This window comes from Gigantopelta aegis, chromosome 3 (genome assembly GCF_016097555.1).
Source record: "Gigantopelta aegis isolate Gae_Host chromosome 3, Gae_host_genome, whole genome shotgun sequence".
In the NCBI taxonomy this organism is placed as follows: Eukaryota; Metazoa; Mollusca; class Gastropoda; order Neomphalida; family Peltospiridae; genus Gigantopelta; species Gigantopelta aegis.
In genome coordinates this window covers 92,886,837-92,913,097 of record NC_054701.1, presented here as the reverse complement: position 1 = coordinate 92,913,097, position 26,261 = coordinate 92,886,837, and the positions used below count along the sequence as shown (strand labels likewise).

Genomic DNA, 26,261 nt, shown 5'->3' with positions numbered 1-26,261 from the left:
AAACACCGAATGTGGCGAAAACACAAATAAATGTCAAGTAGCGATATGATATTCAGAGCATTAAACACTGGGTAGCATAAATTTCAGAGACCCATATATATATACAAATAAATGCATGCCACTAAATGCCGTATAAACAACAAACTAAATGCGTTAACTAATTTATAGATGGATTAACAGAGCAATTAAAACATCTAATAGCCGATTAAAGCAGCATGTCGCAATTATTTAATATGTTATAAGAAATGCACATAATGTCTGTTAGAAAGGGGATATAAAAATTATTATAATCTAATAGGCCTACTTCTAAATGTTTCTGTATCACTGTGAGTAATATTCTCCACGCGGTGTGGTGACTAACGTCTCATTTGGTTCTTTACGGTAATTTATCGCACACACGCTTCCGATGTGCAAAATAAAATCAACAACATGGAGCGTAATACGCAATATAAACACGCTGCAGAAAGTGTGGAAAGTCTCCGTAACAGGAGAAGATATAAAAATAATGGTATGCGGGTGTATCTGTCAGTTGGTGTAGTGCATGTTTCTGTGGTGTTGCCACTGATTGTATTCAAGCGATGTTGCAAGCACAATAAAACATAAATTTGATAAAATGAAATTTATATTTTTGCAAATGGGAGCCATGCAATTTTCAAGACTATTGTCTAAGGTCTACAACAGTCACTTTTAAATTGCCCCTTCATGTTTTGTTTTAGTACACTATAAATATAATATATCTTACCATAATTTCGCTCCAAATCCATATTTCGTAAATAGTACATTTTATTTTTTAATTAGGCCAAAGAGAATAATATATCTGATAATATATAATATGTGGTTCTGATTATATAAGCCAGAAGAATTTGGGTATGCTCTAGGTGGACTGTCCTCTAGCATGTGTGATCATATGTTGTTGGGTATTCTTGAGGGGACTCTATGTAATAGATTCGCGAATACAACCAAATAGTTGCCAGCTATTCTCGGAACCGGCGTGACATCACATGGCCTAGTTACCGATCATCCGGGTCTTTGGGGGTGAAGCAAAGCCTTAGTGATTACTGGTTTACATAGAATAAAGTTATCATATTAACTTTTTACATGCCTTACATATTGTCATTTATTTTCTGTAGCTAACACATAGTTGCAATACGTCTTATGTGTATTATAACAGCTTGGGTTGCCATATAAGAGAAACGAACAACGGGAATCTGAATTAGTATAATCTATATTTAGTACCGATGTGTTTCCGTGTACTTTGAATGTCGAGGGGACAGGGCAGGTTGGGCAGAACATAATTTTTGTTGATGCAATTTTCAGGTAATGTTAATTATAAATTTTTACAATTTTGAAATGATAAGATAATTATTAATATAATAATTATGATGTGGGCTACAAAATATAAAATTTGTATGCATGATTAAGTTAATTATTTTTATGATTTAATAATTATTTTATTTCCAAATAATATGTAATTAAACAATGGCAAAGTTGTTACTTTACAAGTTCAAAATTACAATAGTATTATTGTCATATCTTATATAGATGTATTGGCAGCAGTATAATGTTCCACTGAATACATTCTTTTATTCTTAAAACAAAATACAGTTTCTTGAAATAATGAAATGCTTTTGTTTTTACAGATTGCAAAATTACCACATGATGTTGCCCTTCCTTACCGGTTGAATGCAGGCAACAAAAAATAGCAATAATAAAATATAGCCATCCTCAGACCTTGACATCTAGGGGGAGCAATATCTCTCTCTACTTACCCATCACACCTGAGATTAGTTTCAAGGAGAATAATATATAGTTTCCTTTGGCATGTGAATTTATATACATGTAGTATCAATATGGTAATATTTTAAATTGGCCCCCATAAACTACATTAGGGAGCAAATAATCAGTTCCCTCAGTTATTTTCATGTCCAGGTCTACAACCTAATAAAACATAAGTGTTACCTCGTGGAACAAACATGCAAATGTTTTAATAATAGGGTTTAACCTGGTATATTTAGTAATAAAACACAAAAACTTACCTGAGTAAATAATGGTTAATATATATATATATATGTATAATATTGGTGTTGTTTTATATCTAGTCACAATGGATATTGCAGAGATTTTCTTGTTCAGTCTTGTGCTGTATTGGAATTGTTATTGCAGTTCAATTTAAGTCATATCTACAAAACTAATTTTTAATAGTATACAGCTGGAGAAAGGAGGCAAATATGGTTGTTAATAAACTGATCTATATCGGTATGCCTTCTACTAGACTACACATATTTAACCTAAGTTGCTTTTAACCCGGGTTAAATTACCTCATGTAGATGCACTTATGTAGCATATTCAAGGAAAATATATGAATGAGATAGTTAAATGCCATGTCAAACAGTGTTTTCAAAATGGAAAACAAATATCAGATATGGCAGTTGACCATTCATTTTATTGCAGGTAATTTCTAAAGCAGATTACACACACAAACACAAACACACACACATACACACACACACACACACACACTGAACTGTAGAATACCATGAAACTACATATATATGTAAAAAGGTAAGTCCTCAAACTTGAACAAGTAAAATTTACAAATGTACCACAACCACCAAATTACATTGATCCACAATAGAATAGATTTTTAATGTATTTTGAGATTTATGTATATGTATGTGTAGTGTTTTCCCTAGCTTGTTTTAGCACGGTGCAGCACCATGCCTCAATAGTCTAGCACCATCTTGCCTTAATCAGCACCATGCTGCCCTGAGATTAAATAAGCCTTTTTCACTAAATAATTCTAAAATTGCCTTTATAAAACACCCCAAAAGGTATTAATTAATAAAATATGCCTTTTACATCTTTTGCCATTCATTTATTAAAGCAAGCACATAAATTACATTAATGTTTATTTCAATTAATTTTTGTGTATTTTTAATGAAAAAGAGTGCCCCGAAAATGGTGAAAATGCCACAAAAGTAATTTCTAGGGAAATCACTAATGTGTGCGTGTGTGTGTATATATATATATATATGTATGTATGTATGTATGTGTGTGTGTGTGTGTGTGTGTGTGTGTGTGTGTGTGTGTGTGTGTGTGTATATATATATATATATATGTATGTATATGTATACATATATAGATATATACACATATACATATATATATATATATATATACTACTCAAAAGAATTTAAGGGTCAAAAATTTATAACCAAATAAGTTTCAGAGTGTATTAGATTGATGATGTAAACTACACCAAATTTTTTATTTATTGTTCCATATTTAAAAAAACACACAAATAAATGTCACTGTATACAAGAAAGTCACATGACATGCTGTCAAAGTTGAAGGTTGTCAAACATGGATTTTACACATTAGAACATTCGTTTAATAGTGTGTGAATCCACCCCTGGCGCGAATACACTCGACACATCGTTGCCTCATGCTGTTGATCAGACGTCTGAAGAACTCTTGGGGAATGGCCTGCCACTCTGCCTTAAGAAGTTGACCCAGATCATGACGGTTGGCCGGAGGGGCATGGTTATCCCGAACTCTCCTGCCTAATTTGTCCCAGGCATGCTCTATTGGGGCCAAGTCAGGCAAATATGCTGGCCAATCCATCCTGGCGATACCTTGTTGTCTGAGAAAGTCTGTTACCACCCTGGCGCAGTGGGGTCTGGCATTGTCATCCTGCAGAACTGCCCCGCCGCCAATCTGCTGAAGGCCTGGAAGAACCAACGGCCGGATAAACTCATTCAGATAGCGAATTCCATTCAGATTGCCATCCACCACATAGAGGGGGGTCCTGTGGTGGATAGAGATGCCGCCCCACACCATGACGCTGCCACCACCGAACCGGTGACGTTGTCTAACGTTAACGTCAGCGAAGCGCTCCCCAGGACGTCTGTAGACACGAACCCGACCGTCGTTGAACTGGAGACTAAACCTGGACTCGTCAGTGAACATCACTCGACCCCACTGAACACGTTGCCACCGTAGATGAAGCGTGCACCAGTGACGTCTGGCCGTTCTGTGACGTGGTAGGAGTGGTGGTCGAACAGCCTGGCGACGGCAGCATAGATTATTGGCTCTCAGACGATTGCGTATGGTTTGATCAGACACTCAAGTTCCAGTCGCAGTCTGCAGATTGTCACGTAATCGGCGTGCAGTGGTTGTGCGTTGACGTAGAGCCATATTGGTGATGTTGCGGTCCTCTCTATTTGTAGTGCTTCGGGGTCTTCCCGAACGTGGACGATTTCGAACAGAATTCGTTGCTTGCTACCGTTGCCACAGTCGGCCAACGACACTCTGACTGACACCAAGTCTCAGAGCAACATTTCTTTGCGTATTGCCATCCTGAAGCCAAGCAATAGCCCTTCCTCGATCTTCGATAGTCAGTTGAAGTCGTACCATTGTCGAATTTGGAGTGTGCACCATACACGAACGCAAGCTCCAATTATACGGAAATTCAGCATTGGGAACATGGAATACACGTGCAAAGCATGCAAATGAAGCGCTTTGTGAAAAAGCAAGTTATGGGCACTTAGCAGACCTTTCGCTTTCGCCCTAATTTACGTGCAAATGTAAGCATGTTTTTGCCATTAGAACTAGTCGACAGTGTCAATGACAGTGGATTTTAATTCATTTATGGGTTGCTTAGACCCACTTTCGTCAAAATGGAACAATACCATGCGTGACATTATGGTCTAGCTAATATAATTGACATTCAGAAAATAATGTCGAAAATATCGTCTGACCCTTAAATTCTTTTGAGTAGTATATATATATATATATATATATATATATATATATATATATATATATATATACATACACACACACACATTAGTGATTTCACTAGAAATTTGGCATATATATATATATACTGAAACAAAGGCACACACATTATTTACCCTCTGCACCAAAGTAAATACTAAACACACGGAGAGAGAGGGGTGGGGGGGGGGGGGGGGGGGGAGAACGACATATTTTTTTACTGCAGGCCTGCTACAGACACATTTGTAAAAAATAAAAAAATAAAAAAAAGTTTAAACAAGAATTTAGGCCTATATTATAATTATTATATGTGTGTAATTTAGCAGTATAAACTTTTATTTTAAAATTAAAAATAAGATGTAGTAGCTGTGGTATGGCAAAATAAATACAAGTATAGATAATATCCAAGCAACTAAGATTAAATGAAAAATAAAGACCACACAAATTTAATGATAAAGGAATATACTCTTTATTCAAGAACTGGATGCATCGTTTTGTCGGGGTTTTTTTCATGGAAGACGATGGAATTGTGTATACATGTGTATAATATATATATATATATATATCAGGGGTTCAAAAATCCCATTGCCCGACGCCCGTGCCAAGTCGAATTTTCATGCCGGGCAAGTAATTATGTTAACTGCATATGCCCGATGACAAGTGACTAATGTAGGCCTAACACCTGAAACCTTTAAAATTGTTTTTTTTTCTAATCTCGGTAAAACCTTTGGAAAGAGTTCCGATCATGCGAGCATTTACATAGCTCTATAAGAAGAACTAACCCTAACCCTAAATGCCGGAACAATCTGAACTCTTGCCAATGTGTTGACACACCAAAATGGAAAACAATGTGTTGAAAAGTTCGATAACAACTTTAGAGTTAGTCCCCTTTTACTATCAACTAAGATCAGTAATTTCCTCCACTGAACGTTCGACTGAATTCATACAAGTAATCGGTTCGATGATCTTCAAACTTATCCAATTCGCTTTACAGCTTATATAAAAACAAAGAATACATGCCTTGTGTGTGCAATCATAATGTTTAATCCTTGCAAACATGGTAAATGAGGTGGGATACAGTTTATAATTGTCATATTCAAATTAAATTAGACGTTAATGTGGTTCCGGAATCTGCTCTTTGCAAATGAACGGGGGCGTAAAGCAAGTTTATGATTTCTGAGTTCACTTGAATAGAGCCTAAATATTATGAACTGTATTCTTATAAAAAGTTGCAAGACATTTTAGTTTAGATGTAATAAACCTTGTAGCAGAACATACTTAATGTTTTTTTCAGTACTTCACAAATGTAAATCTACGTTTGTGTAAAATGAACGGGTGCGGTAAAGTTATATTTCATTAGCCCTACGTCATAATCATGATGGTGCGATGCCCTCTAAGCATACATGATTTTTTTCTCTGCTTTATTAATAGTTTTTAACAAATAAATTATGCTCAATAAGTTAAAAATACAAGGCTGCAATCGATGTACACCTGGGGAGGCTGTTGTTTACCAAGCCTGCATTATTTAAAAACATTTGAAAAGTAACAGAGCTCATGTTTACTTTGAGTCCAGCCACGGCTGTTTGTGGGAGACTTTTCTCATCTATTAACAGGGTAAAAAAAAACCAGAGAAGTGTTTTAGGGCACAAAATGTTAAATAATATACACACAATAATGACACGCGGGCCAAAATCCCTAAACATGTTTTAACCAATGCCAGCCATAAAAGAATGGCTCACGAGTGGAAAGGGATCTCACAACATCTACGCCCATACAAGTGGTCACTAAGGCATACGTCGACACAATAATTATATTTAGATGAAAAAGTGGACACTGCCAAACAAATAAAGTTTAAATCAACAAATGGACACTATTTAAAAAAGAGTTGATACTACTGGACAGACATATACATTTAGTACTTCCTAGGTAAGTGTTGTAACCTATTGGCAAAATTCTTCATTTGTGCAGTTAAACCAATTACTTTCAAGATTATTACACTATTAAAGGCATACTGTCACGGATTTAAGGACCTTATTTCTCTAAAAATGGATAATAAATAAAAAAATACATTAATTGTTGGAAACCAAAGCTAGCTATCGCATCACCTTAAGTGAACTATGATGGAGTGAAATCCATATCAACCTTCTCGGCAATTTTAGTTTTTGAATTATGGACCATTGCCATAATTCAATTATTTTTGCAAAATATTATTAATAAATGGAGTATGGTGGTTATGAAGATGATTGAATAAAGTACATTTAGGGACAAATCAAATAATTTTTGTTCAGGTAATACTTTGTTAGACCAGTAAATAGGTCAGTGGTCTGTGACAATATATCTTTAAACACTGTATTAAATTAAATAGGAGTAACACAATTGGTTACCTTAAGAAGTATGGGCAAGTGGAAAAATATATGGGGCAAGTGAATATCTGAACCCCTGATATATATAAATATATATACATATAAAACACACACACACACACACACACACACACACACATATATATGTATATATGTTTCTGGGTTATTTTAAAATTTACTCTGTTATGAATCAATGTAATTTGGTGGTTGTGGCACATTTGTGGATTTTGCTTCTGTTCAAGTTAAAGGACTTAACTTTTGCATCTACATGTCGTTTTATGGTATTCTGCAGTTCTTCGGATTGTGTGTGTGTGTGTGTGTGTGTGCACTTGTGCACACAATCTGCTTCAGCAATTATCTGCAATAAAATGAATGGTCATCGCCATATTTGATATTTGTTTTTCATTCTAAAAACAGTTTCACATGAAGAATAATATGGCATTTAACCATCTCATTCATACATTTTCCTTTAATATGCTACATAAGTGCATCTATACAAGAGGTAATTTAACCCTGGTTAAAAACAACTTCGGTTAAATATGTGTAGTCTAGCAGAAGATATATATATCTGTGTGTGTGTGTGTGTGTGTGTGTGTGTGAACCATTATTTACTCAGGTCAGTTTTTGTGTTTTATTAATAAATATACCATGTTAAATCCTATTATTAAAACAGTTATATGTTTATTCGATGAGGTAACACTATATTTTAGTAGGTTGTAGACCCCGACATGAAAATAATATGGGAGTTATTAATTGCTACCCTAACTTAGATTATGGGGGGCAATTTAAAATATTAATATTCACATGCCAAAGGGAGCTATATATTATTCTCCTTGAACTGATTTCAGGGGAGTGATGGGTAGCTAGAGAGAGATATAACTCCCCTTAGATGACAAGGTCTGAGGTTGGCTATATTTTATTATTGCTATTTTCTTTTCGCCTGCATTCAACCGGTAAGGAAGGTCAACATGAGATAATTTCACAATCTGTAAAAACAAAATCATTTTATTATTTCAAGAAATTGGGGTTTTTTTTGTTAAAGAATAAAAGAATGTATTCAGTAGAAAATTTTCACTGTTGCCAATACATCTATATAATAAGAATGACAATAATAATACTGTAATTTAAAGTTGTAAAGTAACAACTTTGCAATTGTTTAATTATTACATTCTATTTTGAAATAAAATAATTATGTTAAATCATAAAAATAATTATCTTGAATCATGCATATAAATTTTATTATTATACATACAAATTATATATTTTGTAGCCCTATCATAATTATTATATGAATAATTATCTTATCATTTCAAAATTGTAAAAATTTATAATTAACATTACCTGAAAATTGCATCAACAAAAATTATGTTCTGCCCAACCTGCCCTGTCCCCTCGACATTCAAAGTACACGGAAACACATCGGTACTAAATATAGATTATACTAATTCAGATTCCCGTTGTTCGTTTCTCTTATATGGCAACCCAAGCTGTTATAATACACATAAGACGTATTGCAACTATGTGTTAGTTGTTAAAATTTATAATTAATATTATCTGAAAATTGCATCAACAAAATTTTTTCTGCCCAACCTGTCTCTAGTCCGGTCCCCTCGACAATATAAGCTATACGGAAACATGTCGGTAATAAATATAGACTGTACTAATTCATATTCCCGTTGTTCGTTTCTCTTGTATGACAACCCATGCTGCTATAATACTCATAAGACATGCTGCAACTATGTGCTAGCTACAGAAAATAAATGACAATATGCAACGCATGCAAAAAGTTAATAACTTTATTCTATGTAAAACAGTAATCACTAAGGCTTTGCTTCACCCCCAAAGACCCGGATGATTGGTAACTAGGCCATGTGATGTCACGCCGGTTCCGAGAATTGTCTAAAATACACTTTTTTTCCTAAATCTGATGCCACGGACCATTAGGCTTTAGTTTGATTAATATTGAATCCAGTCTTGATATTAACCAGTACCAATGTTACATGAAGAAACCTAATGTCCCTTTACGAAATGAAACCACACTGTACTTGCTTGTGATGACATAGAACAAATAAGTGTGTGCCCATGTGACATGCCTAGCGTTGCAGGTACTGGTGCAACAAGTCATTGAGTTTTGACAATATGATACGAACCCTGCAAGTTTAATAAATATATTTTGAATGTCTACCTGTCTTTTCCTCACTTGTGCACTTTGTTTTTGGGAAGGTTTTCTTAATTCAACAAAAGCATTCAGATGTCAGGGTTCTGGCTTTTGTAGATTCCGTAAAAACTAGTCATATATGCAAATAGACCTGTTTATGGGGTAGCCTAGTTCACATTTTTTTTATGATATGTACATGTAGGTAGGCTTACTTTTTTATTTGATGCAAATTATTTAGGGGTAGGTAGGGTTTGTATAAACTTTTTAAACAATGGGATTTTAACAAATTGCCCTTTACCCGCCTCCCCCTAAAAATCTGAAAAGAAGAAAGCATTTCATTATAGCAACAGTGGGATATTGCTTGCCATTTTGTAACATTTTGAGTTGTCGAGCACAAGCCAAGTCTAGCAAGACTCGAGTCTGTTCACAGGACTCCAGTACCCATTTGAACACTCTCATTTAATTACAGTTCTGTTCACAGGACTCCAGTACCCATTTGAACACTCATTTAATTACATTTCGGTTCACAGGACTCCAGTACCCATTTGAACACTCTCATTTAATTACATTTCGGTTCACAGGACTCCAGTACCCATTTGAACACTCATTTAATTACAGTTCCGTTCACAGGACTCCAGTACCCATTTGAACACTCTCATTTAATTACATTTCCGTTCACAGGACTCCAGTACCCATTTGAACACTCTCATTTAATTACAGTTCCGTTCACAGGAATCCAGTACCCATTTGAACACTCTCATTTAATTACATTTCCGTTCACAGGACTCCAGTACCCATTTGAACACTCATTTAATTACAGTTCCGTTCACAGGACTCCAGTACCCATTTGAACACTCTCATTTAATTACAGTTCCGTTCACAGGACTCCAGTACCCATTTGAACACTCTCATTTAATTACAGTTCCGTTCACAGGACTCCAGTACCCATTTGAACACTCTCATTTAATTACATTTCCGTTCACAGGACTCCAGTACCCATTTGAACACTCATTTAATTACATTTCCGTTCACAGGACTCCAGTACCCATTTGAACACTCTCATTTAATTACATTTCCGTTCACAGGACTCCAGTACCCATTTGAACACTCATTTAATTACATTTCCGTTCACAGGACTCCAGTACCCATTTGAACACTCTCATTTAATTACAGTTCTGTTCACAGGACTCCAGTACCCATTTGAACACACTCATTTAATTACAGTTCCGTTCACAGGACTCCAGTACCCATTTGAACACTCATTTAATTACAGTTCTGTTCACAGGACTCCAGTACCCATTTGAACACTCATTTAATTACAGTTCTGTTCACAGGACTCCATTACCCATTTGAACACTCATTTAATTACAGTTCTGTTCACAGGACTCCAGTACCCATTTGAACACTCTCATTTAATTACATTTCTGTTTACATCATTTTGCCATATGCTGGCCACCGGTTACATTATAGAGCTATGAGACATGGAATGAAAACAAAAGTGGAATGTGTGGAATGCAATACAATAGCATGATTTGGGATCCACGTTCAGCACTGGAATTAAGATGCATAATGCTATTTTACTTTAGTCCTTGGTCTCATTAGGATCTAGTGTAAGTGTTGGATACTCGAGTATGGGTCGAGTTTGACCCTCAATTATTCGAGGCCCTAGAGGGGTCTGGGTGGACAGATTTGTACATGTATATAATACTGGACATCTAGTAGTTGCTGGTACTGCACATTTTGTAAATAACCATTCTATTCCATTATCCTTGCAGAAATTCGTAAAGAGAAGAGAGAGCGAGTGGTGCGATCAAAGCGATTTCGTCACAGTGTGTGTGAGGACGAGAGTGAAACAGAATTCACTAAAGAACAGGTTTGATTTTACTTGGCAGTATTCCAGAGTTTATCCCTTCTCCCACTCCAACAAAAAAAAAACCCTCATTAACAACAAAATAACCTAGCAAATAATTTTTTTAAAGAGAACTGTGCATATTACTTTTTTGCTTGATCCTAAAAAGAGTAGATCAAAACAGCCCTAAGACGGTCATATTGTCCGTATGTTAAATGGCATTGTACATAGTGAAAACAGCCAGAGTTCTAAATAAAGGTCATGGATGTGTAATGGCATTGTCACACCACCAGGGCTTCTAGATTATGGTAGCCCCACTCCCATAGCTAGTGATATTTAGTGTTGGGCTAGTAAATAACTACTATTGCCATGCCCGACGCTAGTGAATTTTTGGACAAAAGACAAATGTTGCATTTAAGTCTTATTTTGTAAATGAATATCCTGCCCACACCTGAACACCCCAATGTTAGTGTTTTTAAGCACTATCTCCCTCTTTACGTAACATTTGATTATTACTAGTATTTAGAAAAATTGTATTAACTTTAAGTAAAGTAGGGCTAGTGAATTTTTAATCGTGGCTAGCAAATTTCTAAAATCACTGATCCCATGGCTAGTGGATTTGATAAACATTCTAGAAGTCATGCACCACATACATTTCAAGAGTTTTGAACATTTAATAATTAAAAAACAAATTTGCCGTTGTTTCTGTCATAAAGTTATTTGAGATAGGTTTCTCAACCCATATAATTCTTTATCATTGTAGTCTTCTTTATTTCCAATTGTTATTTGCTGTAGATTGAAAATGCTGCAAAAGCCATACAGAAGAAAGGAAAAGAAGCTCTTGAATCTTTCCAACTTCTCAGGCGGGCATTTGCTGCCGGTTCCACATACATTGATATGTTTCTAAGGTAATATTTGTCTTCTCCCCAACACGTATGTCTTCTCTATGTATGACTTCTCCCGAACACATCTATGTTTTTCTTTTCCCCAACATACATTGATATGTTTCTACGGTATCTGACATAGGTTCAACATACATTGATATGTTTCTAAGGTAACCAGTCATTTCGTACCATAGTCATTTCGTACCCAATTTTACCATTTCGTACCCAAGTTATTTCGGACCCTGGTCATTTCGTACCTTAGTTATTTGGTCATTTCGGACCCAAGTCATTTTGTATCATGGTTATTTCGTACCATGTCTGTTTGGTCATTTCGTACCTCAATAATTTATTGGCAATAAAACATATCTGGCAATATACATATGTTCAGAAAAGTGAATTCAATAGGGTTAATGACCACTGAAACACATTTCATCGTCAATTTACTTCTCTTATTCATTTTAACCTTTATTAATTTAGACCTTTGCTCACTTTACAAGGTATGTTTACACGTCAACGTTTATTCGTCAACAATAAAAATAAGAAGTGGCATACCATGACAAAAATAAGATACCGAGTACGAAATGGCTATGGTACGAAATGACCAAAGCACTATGGTACGAAACGACTATGGTACGAAATGACTAATAACTATGGCACGAAATGACTAGTAACCGTTTCTAAGGTATTAGACATGGATTCAGCATACATTGATATAATTCTAAGGTATTTGACATAGGTTCAGCATACATTGATATGTTTCTAAGGTATTTGACATAGGTTCAGCATACATTGATATGTTTCTAAGGTATTTGACATGGGTTCAACATACATTGATATGTTTCTAAGGTATTTGACATGGGTTCAACATACATTGATATGTTTCTAAGGTATTTGACATGGTCTTAGCATACATTGATATGTTTCTAAGGTATTTGACATGGGTTCAACATACATTGATATGTTTCTAAGGTATCTGACATGGGTTCAGCATACATTGATATGTTTCTAAGATATTTAACTCTTTCACCACTAAGTTTTACAGCGTTGACCTTCCCTGCACACTGAGTTTAAATAGCAGATTTATGATCATGTTTGTTAAAGGATAAAACTACTTGTTTTATCATTAATTTTAGTTATAGGCTATACATTTCCAGAAAGGTGAATGGACGGCTGTCTAGATAAAAAAATAATACTTTAAAAATGTTAGATTCAGCAGGTATAAATCTGGTAATTACAGGTAAACTATGCATATTACTCACTATTTGAGTAGGTAGGACTGGTAATTTAAAAAAACAACAGTACAAATGTTTTTCTTGTTGGATAATTAATTAATTAACATTCCAGTTATAATTTTAAAAATATATTTACAATGCTTTTGCAAAATTAACAAGCCATAATAAGCTTTCATTTCATCAACAGAAACATCATTGTTTTTAGCAGGATCTGTATCACACTTTTTTTGGCATTCATGTTGGTAAATTACACAATTTTTCCATACACTGTATTGGAATAAAATAGCGAAAAGTACTCTATGGCATTTGTGTTGACGTCAAACACTTTTACGGGCCCCGGATTTTTAGTAAACGTTGATCTGCTCATGTGTCCAGGTAAACTCAGGCGCGTGCTAAAACAGTGGCAAGTCATCTTGTAACTCGTCATCGGTATCATTTTCTTCTAAATTGCCATGTTGAATGACATTTCGTTCACGATCGCCAATCTCGATAAAATCAAATGCACCAAAGTCCATATTATTCCACATTTAATCATCGGAAAACCCGTCATCTGAATCGCAACCATTGTTTTCAACAGACGAAATTTCGTCACCTCGGTTCATGTTTAATTACAGTCAGAATATCAATATAAACTTGGAAAAACTCATTCAAAATTCGCTAGAACATGGGCGCAGCCATTACAGTGTGTCACATGGCAGCTATGGTCGCGCGAGATTTTGTCTAATTATAATATTGACGCATCACTCGGCGCCAAATATGAACAGGTTTTACAAGCCGCTAAACCGGCCTGTCGTGCTGAGAGGCACTGGATATCGCTAGCCGGTATACCGGCCTGTCGTGGTGAAAGAGTTAACATGGGTTTAGCATACATTGATATATTTCTGATGTATCTGACATGGGTTCAGCATACATTGATATGTTTCTGATGTATCTGACATGGGTTCAACATACATTGATATGTTTCTAATGTATCTGACATGGGTTTAGCATACATTGATATGTTTCTAAGGTATTTGACATGGGTTCCACATACATTGATATGTTTCTAAGGTATTTGACATGGGTTCCACATACATTGATATGTTTCTAAGGTATTTGACATAGTTTTAGCATACATTGATATGTTTCTAAGATATTTAACATGGTTTTAGCATATGTTTTTAAGGTATTTGGTTGAAACTATTTATTACCGCTGTAAATGTTGTATGTTTCAGTGTTGACGATGTGTGCTTGGTAAATGCTGTATGTTTCAGTGTTGACAATATGTGATTGGTAAATGTATGTTTCAGTGTTGACAATATGTGATTGGTAAATGCTGTATGTTTCAGTGTTGACAATGTGTGATTGGTAAATGCTGTATGTTTCAGTGTTGACGATGTGTGATTGGTAAATGCTGTATGTTGTATGTTTCAGTGTTGACGAAGTGTGATTGGTAAATGTTGTATGTTTCAGTGTTGACAATATGTGATTGGCAAATGCTGTATGTTTCAGTGTTGACGATGTGTGATTGGTAAATGTTGTATGTTTCAGTGTTGACAATATGTGATTGGTAAATGCTGCATATTTCAGTGTTGACGATGTGTGATTGGTAAATGCTGTATGTTTCAGTGTTGACGATGTGTGATTGGTAAATATTGTATGTTTCAGTGTTGACAATATGTGATTGGTAAATGCTGTATATTTCAGTGTTGACGATGTGTGATTGGTAAATGCTGTATGTTTCAGTGTTGACGATGTGTGATTGGTAAATACTGTATGTTTCAATGTTGACAATGTGTGATTGGTAAATACTGTATGTTTCAGTGTTGACAATGTGGGATCTGTTAATGCTGTATGTTTTAATGTTGACACTATGTATCTATTTGTTTCAGTGTCGACAATGCATTACAGACTTTGGTCGGACAACTGACGGGTAAAGACACAGATCTGCAGTTGGCTGCTGCATGGTGTTTGACTAACATATCTGCGGGAACTCACGAACATGCCATGGTGGTTGTCAAGTTAGCAGCTCCTTACCTGACCACCTACCTGGATAGCGGCAGTAATATCCTGAAGGTATTGTGGCTTTTCTTTGTAGTTTGTCAAACTGCAGTAATCACTGGCATATGGGAGGGTGTGTACCCCCCTACTTTGTAGCAGCAGCGATGGTTTTTATATATTTATGCATGTATTTATATATATGTATATGTTTTGGCACCTTCCTACGCCCATGATAAATAATAGTAACAGAGCTGGAACTTAACAATTTGTCACCCACATAGGATGTAAGTCTTTTTTATTTTTGAATACTAAAAAGCATTATTGAATTTTGTTTTAAATTAACTAAGCACAAGTACATGCACATAATATATAATTTATTTTTTTGCTCATATTGAAATTGAAAAAAACCGCAAAGTGATTTGCATTCATTTGTGTTCTGGAACTGCAATCGAATTTGTCACAATAAAAATTTAAGGAAATAGCTATGTTGAATCATTTAATATGACAGAAATTGGGCACCATTTTATAATTCTTGAAATTAACATGTTTCCTTTTTTCGTATTTTTGTTATTGAGATGAAACATGGTTAAAAGTTTTATTCTATCAGCATATTCATCACAGAGGTCAGTCCCTTCTTTGGGAGGTTACACTTTTTATGGTCCCGTCAAAGAAATTGTGGCTTCTGTGCAGAATGCAAAGGGGACCTAATTTCACAGTCACCCATGCAAACATGTCAGGTGTAACAGAATTAAGCACTGTGATTGGCCAAAATACCTAACCGCATCATTATTACCTGCAAAATCCAAGGTACTAAAATACAGATACATGTACTACTAAAAGAAAAATTGAAATACACAATGGTGCGCAAATTGGAAAAGGGTACATCGAACCTTGGGTCTAATGCCGCAATTTTTGTGAAACACGATTAATCTTCCCACCCCTATACGCCATTGGCAATTTTAATGTTGATTAAACAAAAAAAAATGTATTTGGGTATAATTAATTGATTATATTTATGGGTTTTTTTAGGGTCAATGTACATATACCATTGGTAACTTAGATGTTGATTAAAAATTTTAAAAAGTATATTTTTTAAAATTAATTTAAAAAATAATATTTGTAAAAATCATTAATTATAAGTAATAATGTTTTAGGATCAGTGTGCATATGCGATTGGCAACTTGGCTGGGGACAGTCAGGAGTGTCGTGAAATCCTTCATTCTCAGGGTTGTGTCCCTTTGCTGGTCAAACTTCTTGAGGTAAGACATTGTTTTTCTATCAGTCAAATTATTGTTAGCTTAATCATTTGATATTTGTTTGAAAAAGATCTGAAGGGAGTGAATTTGGTTTTTATCTTTGAGAATTTGATAAATATTTATTCCATTCCAGTGATTATAATCATAAATTTGTTATGCCCCAAAAATGTTGTATTATGTCAGGTTTACTCATTGATTTTAACATACAGCTATATGTGCTTATACTTATATGTTATTTCAAAAGTAGTAATAAAGAACATTTGCCAAATGTAACATACTGTAATAAGAGACATTTTTCTTAGTCAAAATATTGCTTCTACATTAATCCTCTGATATATGCTAATAAACACATCTGATACAGAGATTAGAGAAGGTGTCAAAATATTGCTTCTACATTAATCCTCTGATATATGCTAACACGTCTGATACAGAGATTAGAGAAGGTGTCAAAATATTGCTTCTACATTAATCCTCTGATATATGCTAATAAACATGTCTGATACAGAGATTAGAGAAGGTGTCAAAATATTGCTTCTACATTAATCCTCTGATATATGCTAATAAACACGTCTGATACAGAGATTAGAGAAGGTGTCAAAATATTGCTTCTACATTAAATCCTCTGATATATGCTATTAAACACGTCTGATACAGAGATTAGAGAAGAAACCCACTGCCATTTCCTAGTCTACTCCATGCTATGTTTTCTGTTCATTTATCACAGATGGGATAGCACATACCAACACGTTTTAATATACCAGTCAAAGCACTGATTAGAATTGAAAATAACTAACTGGCTCCCTGAGTGAGTCATAATACTTCAGCTGAGTTGCGGCTGATTTTATTAATGATAAATCTACATGTGAGAAGACATTACACATTACAAAGTGTACAATATGGTCTTGTGCTACAGAAATCAGCAATAGTTTTATTATATACATAGCAATGAAATATATAGATCTACAGAAACCATAAAAATAATATTTGGTGAAAAGTCGTATTTTCACTGTATTTTAGCTACAGTGAAAATATAGAAATCATGTTTATATTTTTGTGAACATATTGAATCAGTTATCTCCCTTGTAAATTATTACAAGTTTAAGTTTTATGATTACCAATGCATCTGGGCATATTTGAAAAATAAAAAAAATGTAATTTAAACAATTTTACCTATAAAAATGGATATGAAGTGCAATAAATGTTCAACCGGAAGAAATATATCATGCCGTTACATATTTTCGATAGGATCAGCGAAAGACATTAACAAAACAAGCAAAATATATTGTCAAAAACTAGAAAAGATGTATTTAATAACTAGACCATTTCGTGGTGTTTTTTCTAATACGATTTTTATGTCAACTTGTAATGTTTGAAAACCATATTTCCACATATCACTCGTTGACATAAAAATCGTATTCGAAAAAAAACATGAAATAGCCTCTATTTATTTATGTGCAAGGATAATGTCTTTGATTGCTCAAAATGAAACGGCAGATATAAATTATAATTGTCTACTGGACAACCATTGATGTATCATTTGCTTGTCCAAGCAGATTTATCAGGACAAACAGATAAGTGTTTATTTCAAACACTGATAATATTTTATTTTCTTCTAATATCAATATTAAAAAAAAAAAATATTAAAAAACCCATGAAACCCCCATTTCATTGGAACACAAATGAAACAAGATTTGTTTATGAATCTGGCTGGTTATAAAATTATTGTGATTTTGTAATACTATTTGAACCATGGAATCATAATCTCTTCCAGAATTGTTTTTAAAATCCGGAATTCTTTTTCAGTTGCTTGAGTCTGTGATTACATCTGTTTTCTTGCCATGATGGAAAAATCTTCATTTCTACACAGAGTTCTTAGTGAACAACCATATATAATCTAATTTTAGAATACATGTGCTTACCCATTCTCTTGTACATCTTGTTTTGCATGACATTGCTGTTTACGTTACACAGTAATGTATCATAACCACCCACACACGTCCAGTTACCTACACTTGTACCTGTATACTGGTCTACTTCGAAAACCGGCCACCATGTATTTGTAATTACTGGAGCTAATCAAGTGCTGGGGATGACTTTGTAATATTATGTGGAATGAACAAAAGTCTGGTATTTGTGTAAAGTCTAACATTCCACTGTTTATTCCCCAGTCATCTGCTCTAGAGGTGGCCCAGTATGCAGCATTTGCTCTGTCCAACATATCAAGGGAAAGCACAGACATTACAAGGTAGGCTACTGTTACTCTTGATGTGTGTTACAAGGTAGGCTACTGTTACTCTTGATGTGTGTGTTACAAGGTAGGCTGCGGTTACTCTTGATGTGTGTTACAAGGTAGGCTGCTGTTACTCTTGATGTGTGTGTTACAAGGTAGGCTGCTGTTACTCTTGATGTGTGTGTTACAAGGTAGGCTGCTGTTACTCTTGATGTGTGTGTTACAAGGTAGGCTACTGTTACTCTTGATGTGTGTTACAAGGTAGGCTGCTGTTACTCTCGATGTGTGTGTTACAAGGTAGGCTGCTGTTACTCTTGATGTGTGTGTTACAAGGTAGGATACGGTTACTCTTGATGTGTGTGTTACAAGGTAGGCTACTGTAACTCTTGATGTGTGATCATGTGTTTATTACAAGGTAGGCTGCTGTTACTCTTGATGTGTGTGTTACAAGGTAGGCTACTGTTACTCTTGATGTGTGTGTTACAAGGTAGGCTACTGTTACTCTTGATGTGTGTTATAAGGTAGGCTACTGTTACTCTTGATGTGTGTGTTACAAGGTAGGCTACTGTTACTCTTGATGTGTGTTACAAGGTAGGCTGCTGTTACTCTTGATGTGTGTGTTACAAGGTAGGCTACTGTTACTCTTGATGTGTGTTATAAGGTAGGCTACTGTAACTCTTGATGTGTGATCATGTGTTTATTACAAGGTAGGCTACTGTAACTCTTGATGTGTGTGCTACAAGGTAGGCTGTAACTCTTGACGTGTGTGTTACAAGGTAGGCTGTAACTATTAATGTGTGTGTTACAAGGTAGGCTGCTGTAACTCTTGATGTGTGATGTGTGTGTTACAAGGTAGGCTGCTGTAACTCTTGATGTGTGTGTTACAAAGTTGGCTGTAACTCTTGATGTGTGTATTACACAGTAGGCTACTGTAACTCTTGATGTGTGTGTTACAAGGTAGACTGCTGTTACTCTTGATGTGTGTGTTACAAGGTTGGCTGCTGTTACTCTTGATGTGTGTGTTACAAGGTAGGCTACTGTTACTCTTGATGTGTGTGTTACAAGGTAGACTGCTGTTACTCTTGATGTGTGTGTTACAAGGTTGGCTGCTGTTACTCTTGATGTGTGTGTTACAAGGTAGGCTGCTGTTACTCTTGATGTGTGTGTTACAAGGTAGGCTACTGTTACTCTTGATGTGTGTGTTACAAGGTAGGCTGCTGTTACTCTTGATGTGTGTGTTACAAGGTAGGCTACTGTTACTCTTGATGTGTGTTACAAGGTAGGCTGCTGTTACTCTCGATGTGTGTGTTACAAGGTAGCTGCTGTTACTCTTGATGTGTGTGTTACAAGGTAGGATGCGGTTACTCTTGATGTGTGTGTTACAAGGTAGGCTACTGTAACTCTTGATGTGTGATCATGTGTTTATTACAAGGTAGGCTGCTGTTACTCTTGATGTGTGTGTTACAAGGTAGGCTACTGTTACTCTTGATGTGTGTGTTACAAGGTAGGCTACTGTTACTCTTGATGTGTGTTATAAGGTAGGCTACTGTTACTCTTGATGTGTGTGTTACAAGGTAGGCTACTGTTACTCTTGATGTGTGTTACAAGGTAGGCTGCTGTTACTCTTGATGTGTGTGTTACAAGGTAGGCTACTGTTACTCTTGATGTGTGTTATAAGGTAGGCTACTGTAACTCTTGATGTGTGATCATGTGTGTGTTACAAGGTAGGCTGCTGTAACTCGTGATGTGTGTGTTACAAGGTAGGCTGCTGTAACTCTTGATGTGTGTGTTACAAAGTTGGCTGTAACTCTTGATGTGTGTATTACACAGTAGGCTACTGTAACTCTTGATGTGTGTGTTACAAGGTAGGCTGCTGTTACTCTTGATGTGTGTGTTACAAGGTTGGCTGCTGTTACTCTTGATGTGTGTGTTACAAGGTAGGCTACTGTTACTCTTGATGTGTGTGTTACAAGGTAGGCTGCTGTTACTCTTGATGTGTGTGTTACAAGGTTGGCTGCTGTTACTCTTGATGTGTGTGTTACAAGGTAGGCTGCTGTTACTCTTGATGTGTGTGTTACAAGGTAGGCTACTGTTACTCTTGATGTGTGTGTTACAAGGTAGGCTGCTGTTACTCTTGATGTGTGTGTTACAAGGTAGGCTACTGTTACTCTTGATGTGTGTGTTACAAGGTAGGCTGCTGTTACTCTTGATGTGTGTGTTACAAGTTAGGCTACTGTTACTCTTGATGTGTGTTACAAGGTAGGCTGCTGTTACTCTCGATGTGTGTGTTACAAGGTAGGCTGCTGTTACTCTTGATGTGTGTGTTACAAGGTAGGATGCAGTTACTCTTGATGTGTGTGTTACAAGGTAGGCTACTGTAACTCTTGATGTGTGATCATGTGTTTATTACAAGGTAGGCTGCTGTTACTCTTGATGTGTGTGTTACAAGGTAGGCTACTGTTGCTCTTGATGTGTGTGTTACAAGGTAGGCTACTGTTACTCTTGATGTGTGTTATAAGGTAGGCTACTGTTACTCTTGATGTGTGTGTTACAAGGTAGGCTACTGTTACTCTTGATGTGTGTTACAAGGTAGGCTGCTGTTACTCTTGATGTGTGTGTTACAAGGTAGGCTACTGTTACTCTTGATGTGTGTTATAAGGTAGGCTACTGTAACTCTTGATGTGTGATCATGTGTTTATTACAAGGTAGGCTACTGTAACTCTTGATGTGTGTGCTACAAGGTAGGCTGTAACTCTTGACGTGTGTGTTACAAGGTAGGCTGTAACTATTGATGTGTGTGTTACAAGGTAGGCTGCTGTAACTCTTGATGTGTGATGTGTGTGTTACAAGGTAGGCTGCTGTAACTCTTGATGTGTGTGTTACAAAGTTAGCTGTAACTCTTGATGTGTGTATTACACAGTAGGCTACTGTAACTCTTGATGTGTGTGTTACAAGGTAGGCTGCTGTTACTCTTGATGTGTGTGTTACAAGGTTGGCTGCTGTTACTCTTGATGTGTGTGTTACAAGGTAGGCTACTGTTACTCTTGATGTGTGTGTTACAAGGTAGGCTGCTGTTACTCTTGATGTGTGTGTTACAAGGTTGGCTGCTGTTACTCTTGATGTGTGTGTTACAAGGTAGGCTGCTGTTACTCTTGATGTGTGTGTTACAAGGTAGGCTACTGTTACTCTTGATGTGTGTGTTACAAGGTAGGCTGCTGTTACTCTTGATGTGTGTGTTACAAGGTAGGCTGCTGTTACTCTTGATGTGTGTTATAAGGTAGGCTGCTGTTACTCTTGATGTGTGTGTTACAAGGTAGGCTACTGTTACTCTTGATGTGTGTGTTACAAGGTAGGCTACTGTTACTCTTGATGTGTGTTATAAGGTAGGCTGCTGTTACTCTTGATGTGTGTGTTACAAGGTAGGCTACTGTTACTCTTGATGTGTGTGTTACAAGGTAGGCTGCTGTTACTCTTGATGTGTGTGTTACAAGGTAGGCTACTGTTACTCTTGATGTGTGTTATAAGGTAGGCTGCTGTTACTCTTGATGTGTGTTACAAGGTAGGCTGCTGTTACTCTTGATGTGTGTGTTACAAGGTTGGCTGCTGTTACTCTTGATGTGTGTGTTACAAAGTTGGCTGCTGTTACTCTTGATGTGTGTGTTACAAGGTAGGCTGCTGTTACTCTTGATGTGTGTGTTACAAGGTAGGCTACTGTTACTCTTGATGTGTGTTATAAGGTAGGCTGCTGTTACTCTTGATGTGTGTGTTACAAGGTAGGCTACTGTTACTCTTGATGTGTGTGTTACAAGGTAGGCTGCTGTTACTCTGCTGTAGGCTGCTGTAACTCTTGATGTGTGTGTTACAAGGTAGGCTGTTACTCTTGATGTGTGTGTTACAAGGTAGGCTGTTACTCTTCAATATGTGTTACACGGTAAGATGTAACTCTTGGTTTGTATGTAAGTGTGTTTTACATGGCTTGTTTTTCATGCTGTAATTTTAGGTCTCTGTATCTCTTACAAGCTAGGATGTTGCTTCATTACAAAGTAAAGTATTAAAACACATAGACATTGTAATGTAGGCATGATTTTGTTTGTACAAGGCCGTGGAAATTATTTTCACATAAATGATGCACATTAACCATACATTGGAGTTTTTCCATCAATATGTATTAACTAGAAACAAATTATTAGTTTTAAAATGTATGAAATAGACACCCAATACGGCAATAGCCAATGTACTTTTCATGCTAGAGTGTTGTTAAACATTCATTGTATCAAATAGGGAACTGGTCAGATTTGATGGCTTTTTAATGTTTTGTATTCATAGTGTATCACACATACAGAATTAACCATATCCTATCATTAACAACAGTAGGTATATTATTTTTGTCTCAATAGTGTTAGTATTCATCAGGTTTGTGAACATTGTTGTTTTAATTTTCTTTTGTCTCAATATTGTTAGTGTTCTTCAGGTTTGTTTTGTTACTGTTGTAGAGACATGGTTAAATGTGGCGTGGTGCCCATCATTTTAAAGAAGATTAAAGAAGTCCCTCTCGACAAACCGGAGCTCTTAGCAGAGACTGCATGGTTGTTAACCTATCTCACTGCAAGGTAAAATCTGTAATGTGGGGGGGGTGGGGGTGCGGGGGGGTGGCAGGACGTAGCCCAGTGATAAAGCGCTGGCTTGGATCGATCCCTGTTGGTGGGCCATTTGGGCTATTTTTTTATCGCAGCCAGTGCACCACGACTGGTATATCAACGGCCATGGTATGTGCTGTCCTGTCTGGGTTGGTGCATATAAAAGATCTTTTGCTACTAATGGAAAAATGTAGTGGGTTTCCTCTCTAAGACTATATGTCAGAATTACCAAAAGTTTGACATCCAATAGCCAATGATTAATAAACCAATGTGCTCTAATAGTGTCGTTAAACAAAACACACTTTAATAAGAGTCACATAATTATTTATTTCACTGTCCTCGCTATAAGTGGTTATAAATTAGCTGTCCTTCGTTAATTAATGTTATAAATACCCTTACCAAAGGCTCAGGTTTACAACATTCATTCACTTTGGACAGATCATTTGTAATTCCCTGTAGCTCGTTACAGTAGTTATTCTGTAAATAATTGCAGTGTTTTAGGAATGGTTGTTTCTATTTCAGTGGTGACTATACAGAGGAGCTGATAGCGGGCGGTGTTCTCAGTCGAGTGGTAGAAATCCTTACCAAGTTTGCGGACCACCCACCGGAGGATCCACAGGTTGGCCCCTTCTTTCTATAGCAACCTTTCTTCAGGATGAGTCAGTAATTAGTAACGTGCATCTAGGATTAACCAGTAACAAAGCAACATGTTTGTAGACTGTACTGATTAGAAGTGTCCTGTAAGTGTAATACCATAAATGTATTAAGATTTAGATTTCCCTTTCATGTTCTTAACATTTTTGAGTAGAAGAGATATTTTAAAAAATATATAATAAATCATTATATTTAAACTTCAAAAATTATTATTATTTTTTTATTAATATAAAGATCTAAGGTTGAGAGATTGCATTAAAAACAATCTCCTACGTTTTGACAAAATCTTCTACTTTTTCAACACACATCTGCCTTTGCTTGGCTAATGGTCGACAGGTCTGACAAAGAGGCGAGCAGTTTTGCATTCACACGGAAATCGTTTTGCATGAGCACACGTGTTCAAGAACAGGTTTCTCTAGTCTTTTCAAACCATATTCTCTGACTGTGGATTAAATCTGTTTTGTAAGTTTGACCTAGAGAGTGTGTATGTGTTTCTTTCAGGTGATGACTCCTCTGCTGCGGACGCTGGGTAACATCAGCAGTGGGCCCGACGAGTACAGCATGCAGGCGTGTGAAAACCCATTCCTCCTCCATGCCCTCGAGAACTTCCTCATGTCCTCCCACAGACACATCATCAAGGAGACTCTCTGGGTCCTGTCCAACATGACGGGTATGTAGTGATTTCCCTAGAAATTTGGCAAGGCATAGTAGACCAAACACTTTTGGGGCACTTTCACCATTTTCGGGGCACTTGTATTTCATTAAAAATAGACAAAAATTAATTGAAATAAACATTAATGTAATTTATGTGTTTGCTTTAAGAAATGAATGGAAAAAATATAAAAGGCATATTTTATTAATTAATAATACCTTTTTTGGTGTTTTATAAAGGCAGTTTTAGAATTAATTACTGAAAAAGGCTTCTTTATTCTCAGGGCAGCATGGTGCTGATTGAGGCAAGATGGCACTAGACTATTGAGGCATGGTGCTGCACCATGCTAAAACAAGCTAGAGAAAACACTAGTATGTTAGTCAATCCTCATAGAATGGGTGCTGGGGTGTCCTTAAACATCCATTCATTCCATTCTATTAAAAAATAGTATACCTTTGTTTGACACCCAATAGCCAATGTGTTTTTTTGTGCTGCAGTGTTGTAAACATCCATTTATTCCATTCATAGAATGTTTGTTATGGTTACTGTAATTGTAGTTTTCTTAGAACTGTGGCAACGCTTTATGGTCAGTTTGTTTTCATAAAAATGACATAACAACACATACAAATTGCCTGCAAATGATGTCATTCAAGACTCCTAAAGTTTTATAATTAGAAATTTTTCACTGTTATATGATTTACTGTATTCTGACTGGATGACATCATTAAAAAACCTGAATGTTATCCTTAAATAAATCTCAGAAAATTACGTCATTTATATCAAATGGGACATAAAACAGGTTTAGGAGAGGACGTTGGGAACAGAATTGTGTGTGTTTTTAATTACATAGAAGTGGCACAATTATAACAATTGTTTATCATTTTTTAATTTATAAGTGTGTAACAGTCACAAATTCAGTATATATACTGAACAAAATAAGAAACTTCCGCTAACTTTGCTTGAACATAACTTGATGAAAACAAACCGGGGGAATAATTGTTATATATGCATTTAAAGAGTGTTCCATGATGCATCGTTTGGTGCAAAAATCATGGCCATAGGTTAACAGAAACTGGGAGAAATTTTAACCAAGTGTGGTAGGGGTTAAAAAAAAAAACCACCCACTTAATAACGGGTATGACCACCTCTTGAATTGACCACTGCAGTGCATCGCAGGCGCATAGAATTGACTAAAGTGTTGATTTGTGCCTGTGGAATATTGTTCCATTCCTGAATGAGCGCTTGACAAAGTTCGTTGACGTTAGCGGGTGGGTTGGGACGACGCCTCAATCGTCTGTCCAGACTATCCCAGACATGCTCGATGGGGTTGAGATCAGGACTTTTAACGGGCCAGTCATCAATGAAATCAATGTTATTTGTCCTAAGAAAATTTACAGTTTCTCTAGCTGTATGACAGGTGGCATTATCATGCTGAAAAATCGAGATGTTGGCATTGTTATGGAACAGAGGAATGACGTGATGAGCGAGAATGTCATCGCGGTAACGTTGAGCATTTAAATTGCCATCAATGACGACTAGTGGTGAACGATAACCATGGGCAATGGCTGCCCAGACCATGACACAACC

At 36.1% G+C, this 26,261-nt stretch overlaps 1 protein-coding gene across 1 annotated transcript in view; it reads left to right on the top strand.

The window, feature by feature from the left end:
- Positions 1-402: 402 nt before the first annotated feature.
- The window catches only part of LOC121369355 (importin subunit alpha-4-like), a 33,251-nt gene continuing 7,392 nt past the window's right edge, over positions 403-26,261 (top strand). Inside the window, exons 1-9 of the mRNA XM_041494383.1 lie at positions 403-508; positions 11,076-11,173; positions 11,945-12,057; positions 15,137-15,320; positions 16,400-16,504; positions 18,670-18,746; positions 23,225-23,341; positions 23,891-23,987; positions 24,524-24,692. Of these exons, the coding sequence (XP_041350317.1) occupies positions 430-508; positions 11,076-11,173; positions 11,945-12,057; positions 15,137-15,320; positions 16,400-16,504; positions 18,670-18,746; positions 23,225-23,341; positions 23,891-23,987; positions 24,524-24,692 (1,039 nt within the window). The 5' untranslated portion in view covers positions 403-429. The remainder of the gene's footprint in view (positions 509-11,075; positions 11,174-11,944; positions 12,058-15,136; positions 15,321-16,399; positions 16,505-18,669; positions 18,747-23,224; positions 23,342-23,890; positions 23,988-24,523; positions 24,693-26,261) is intronic.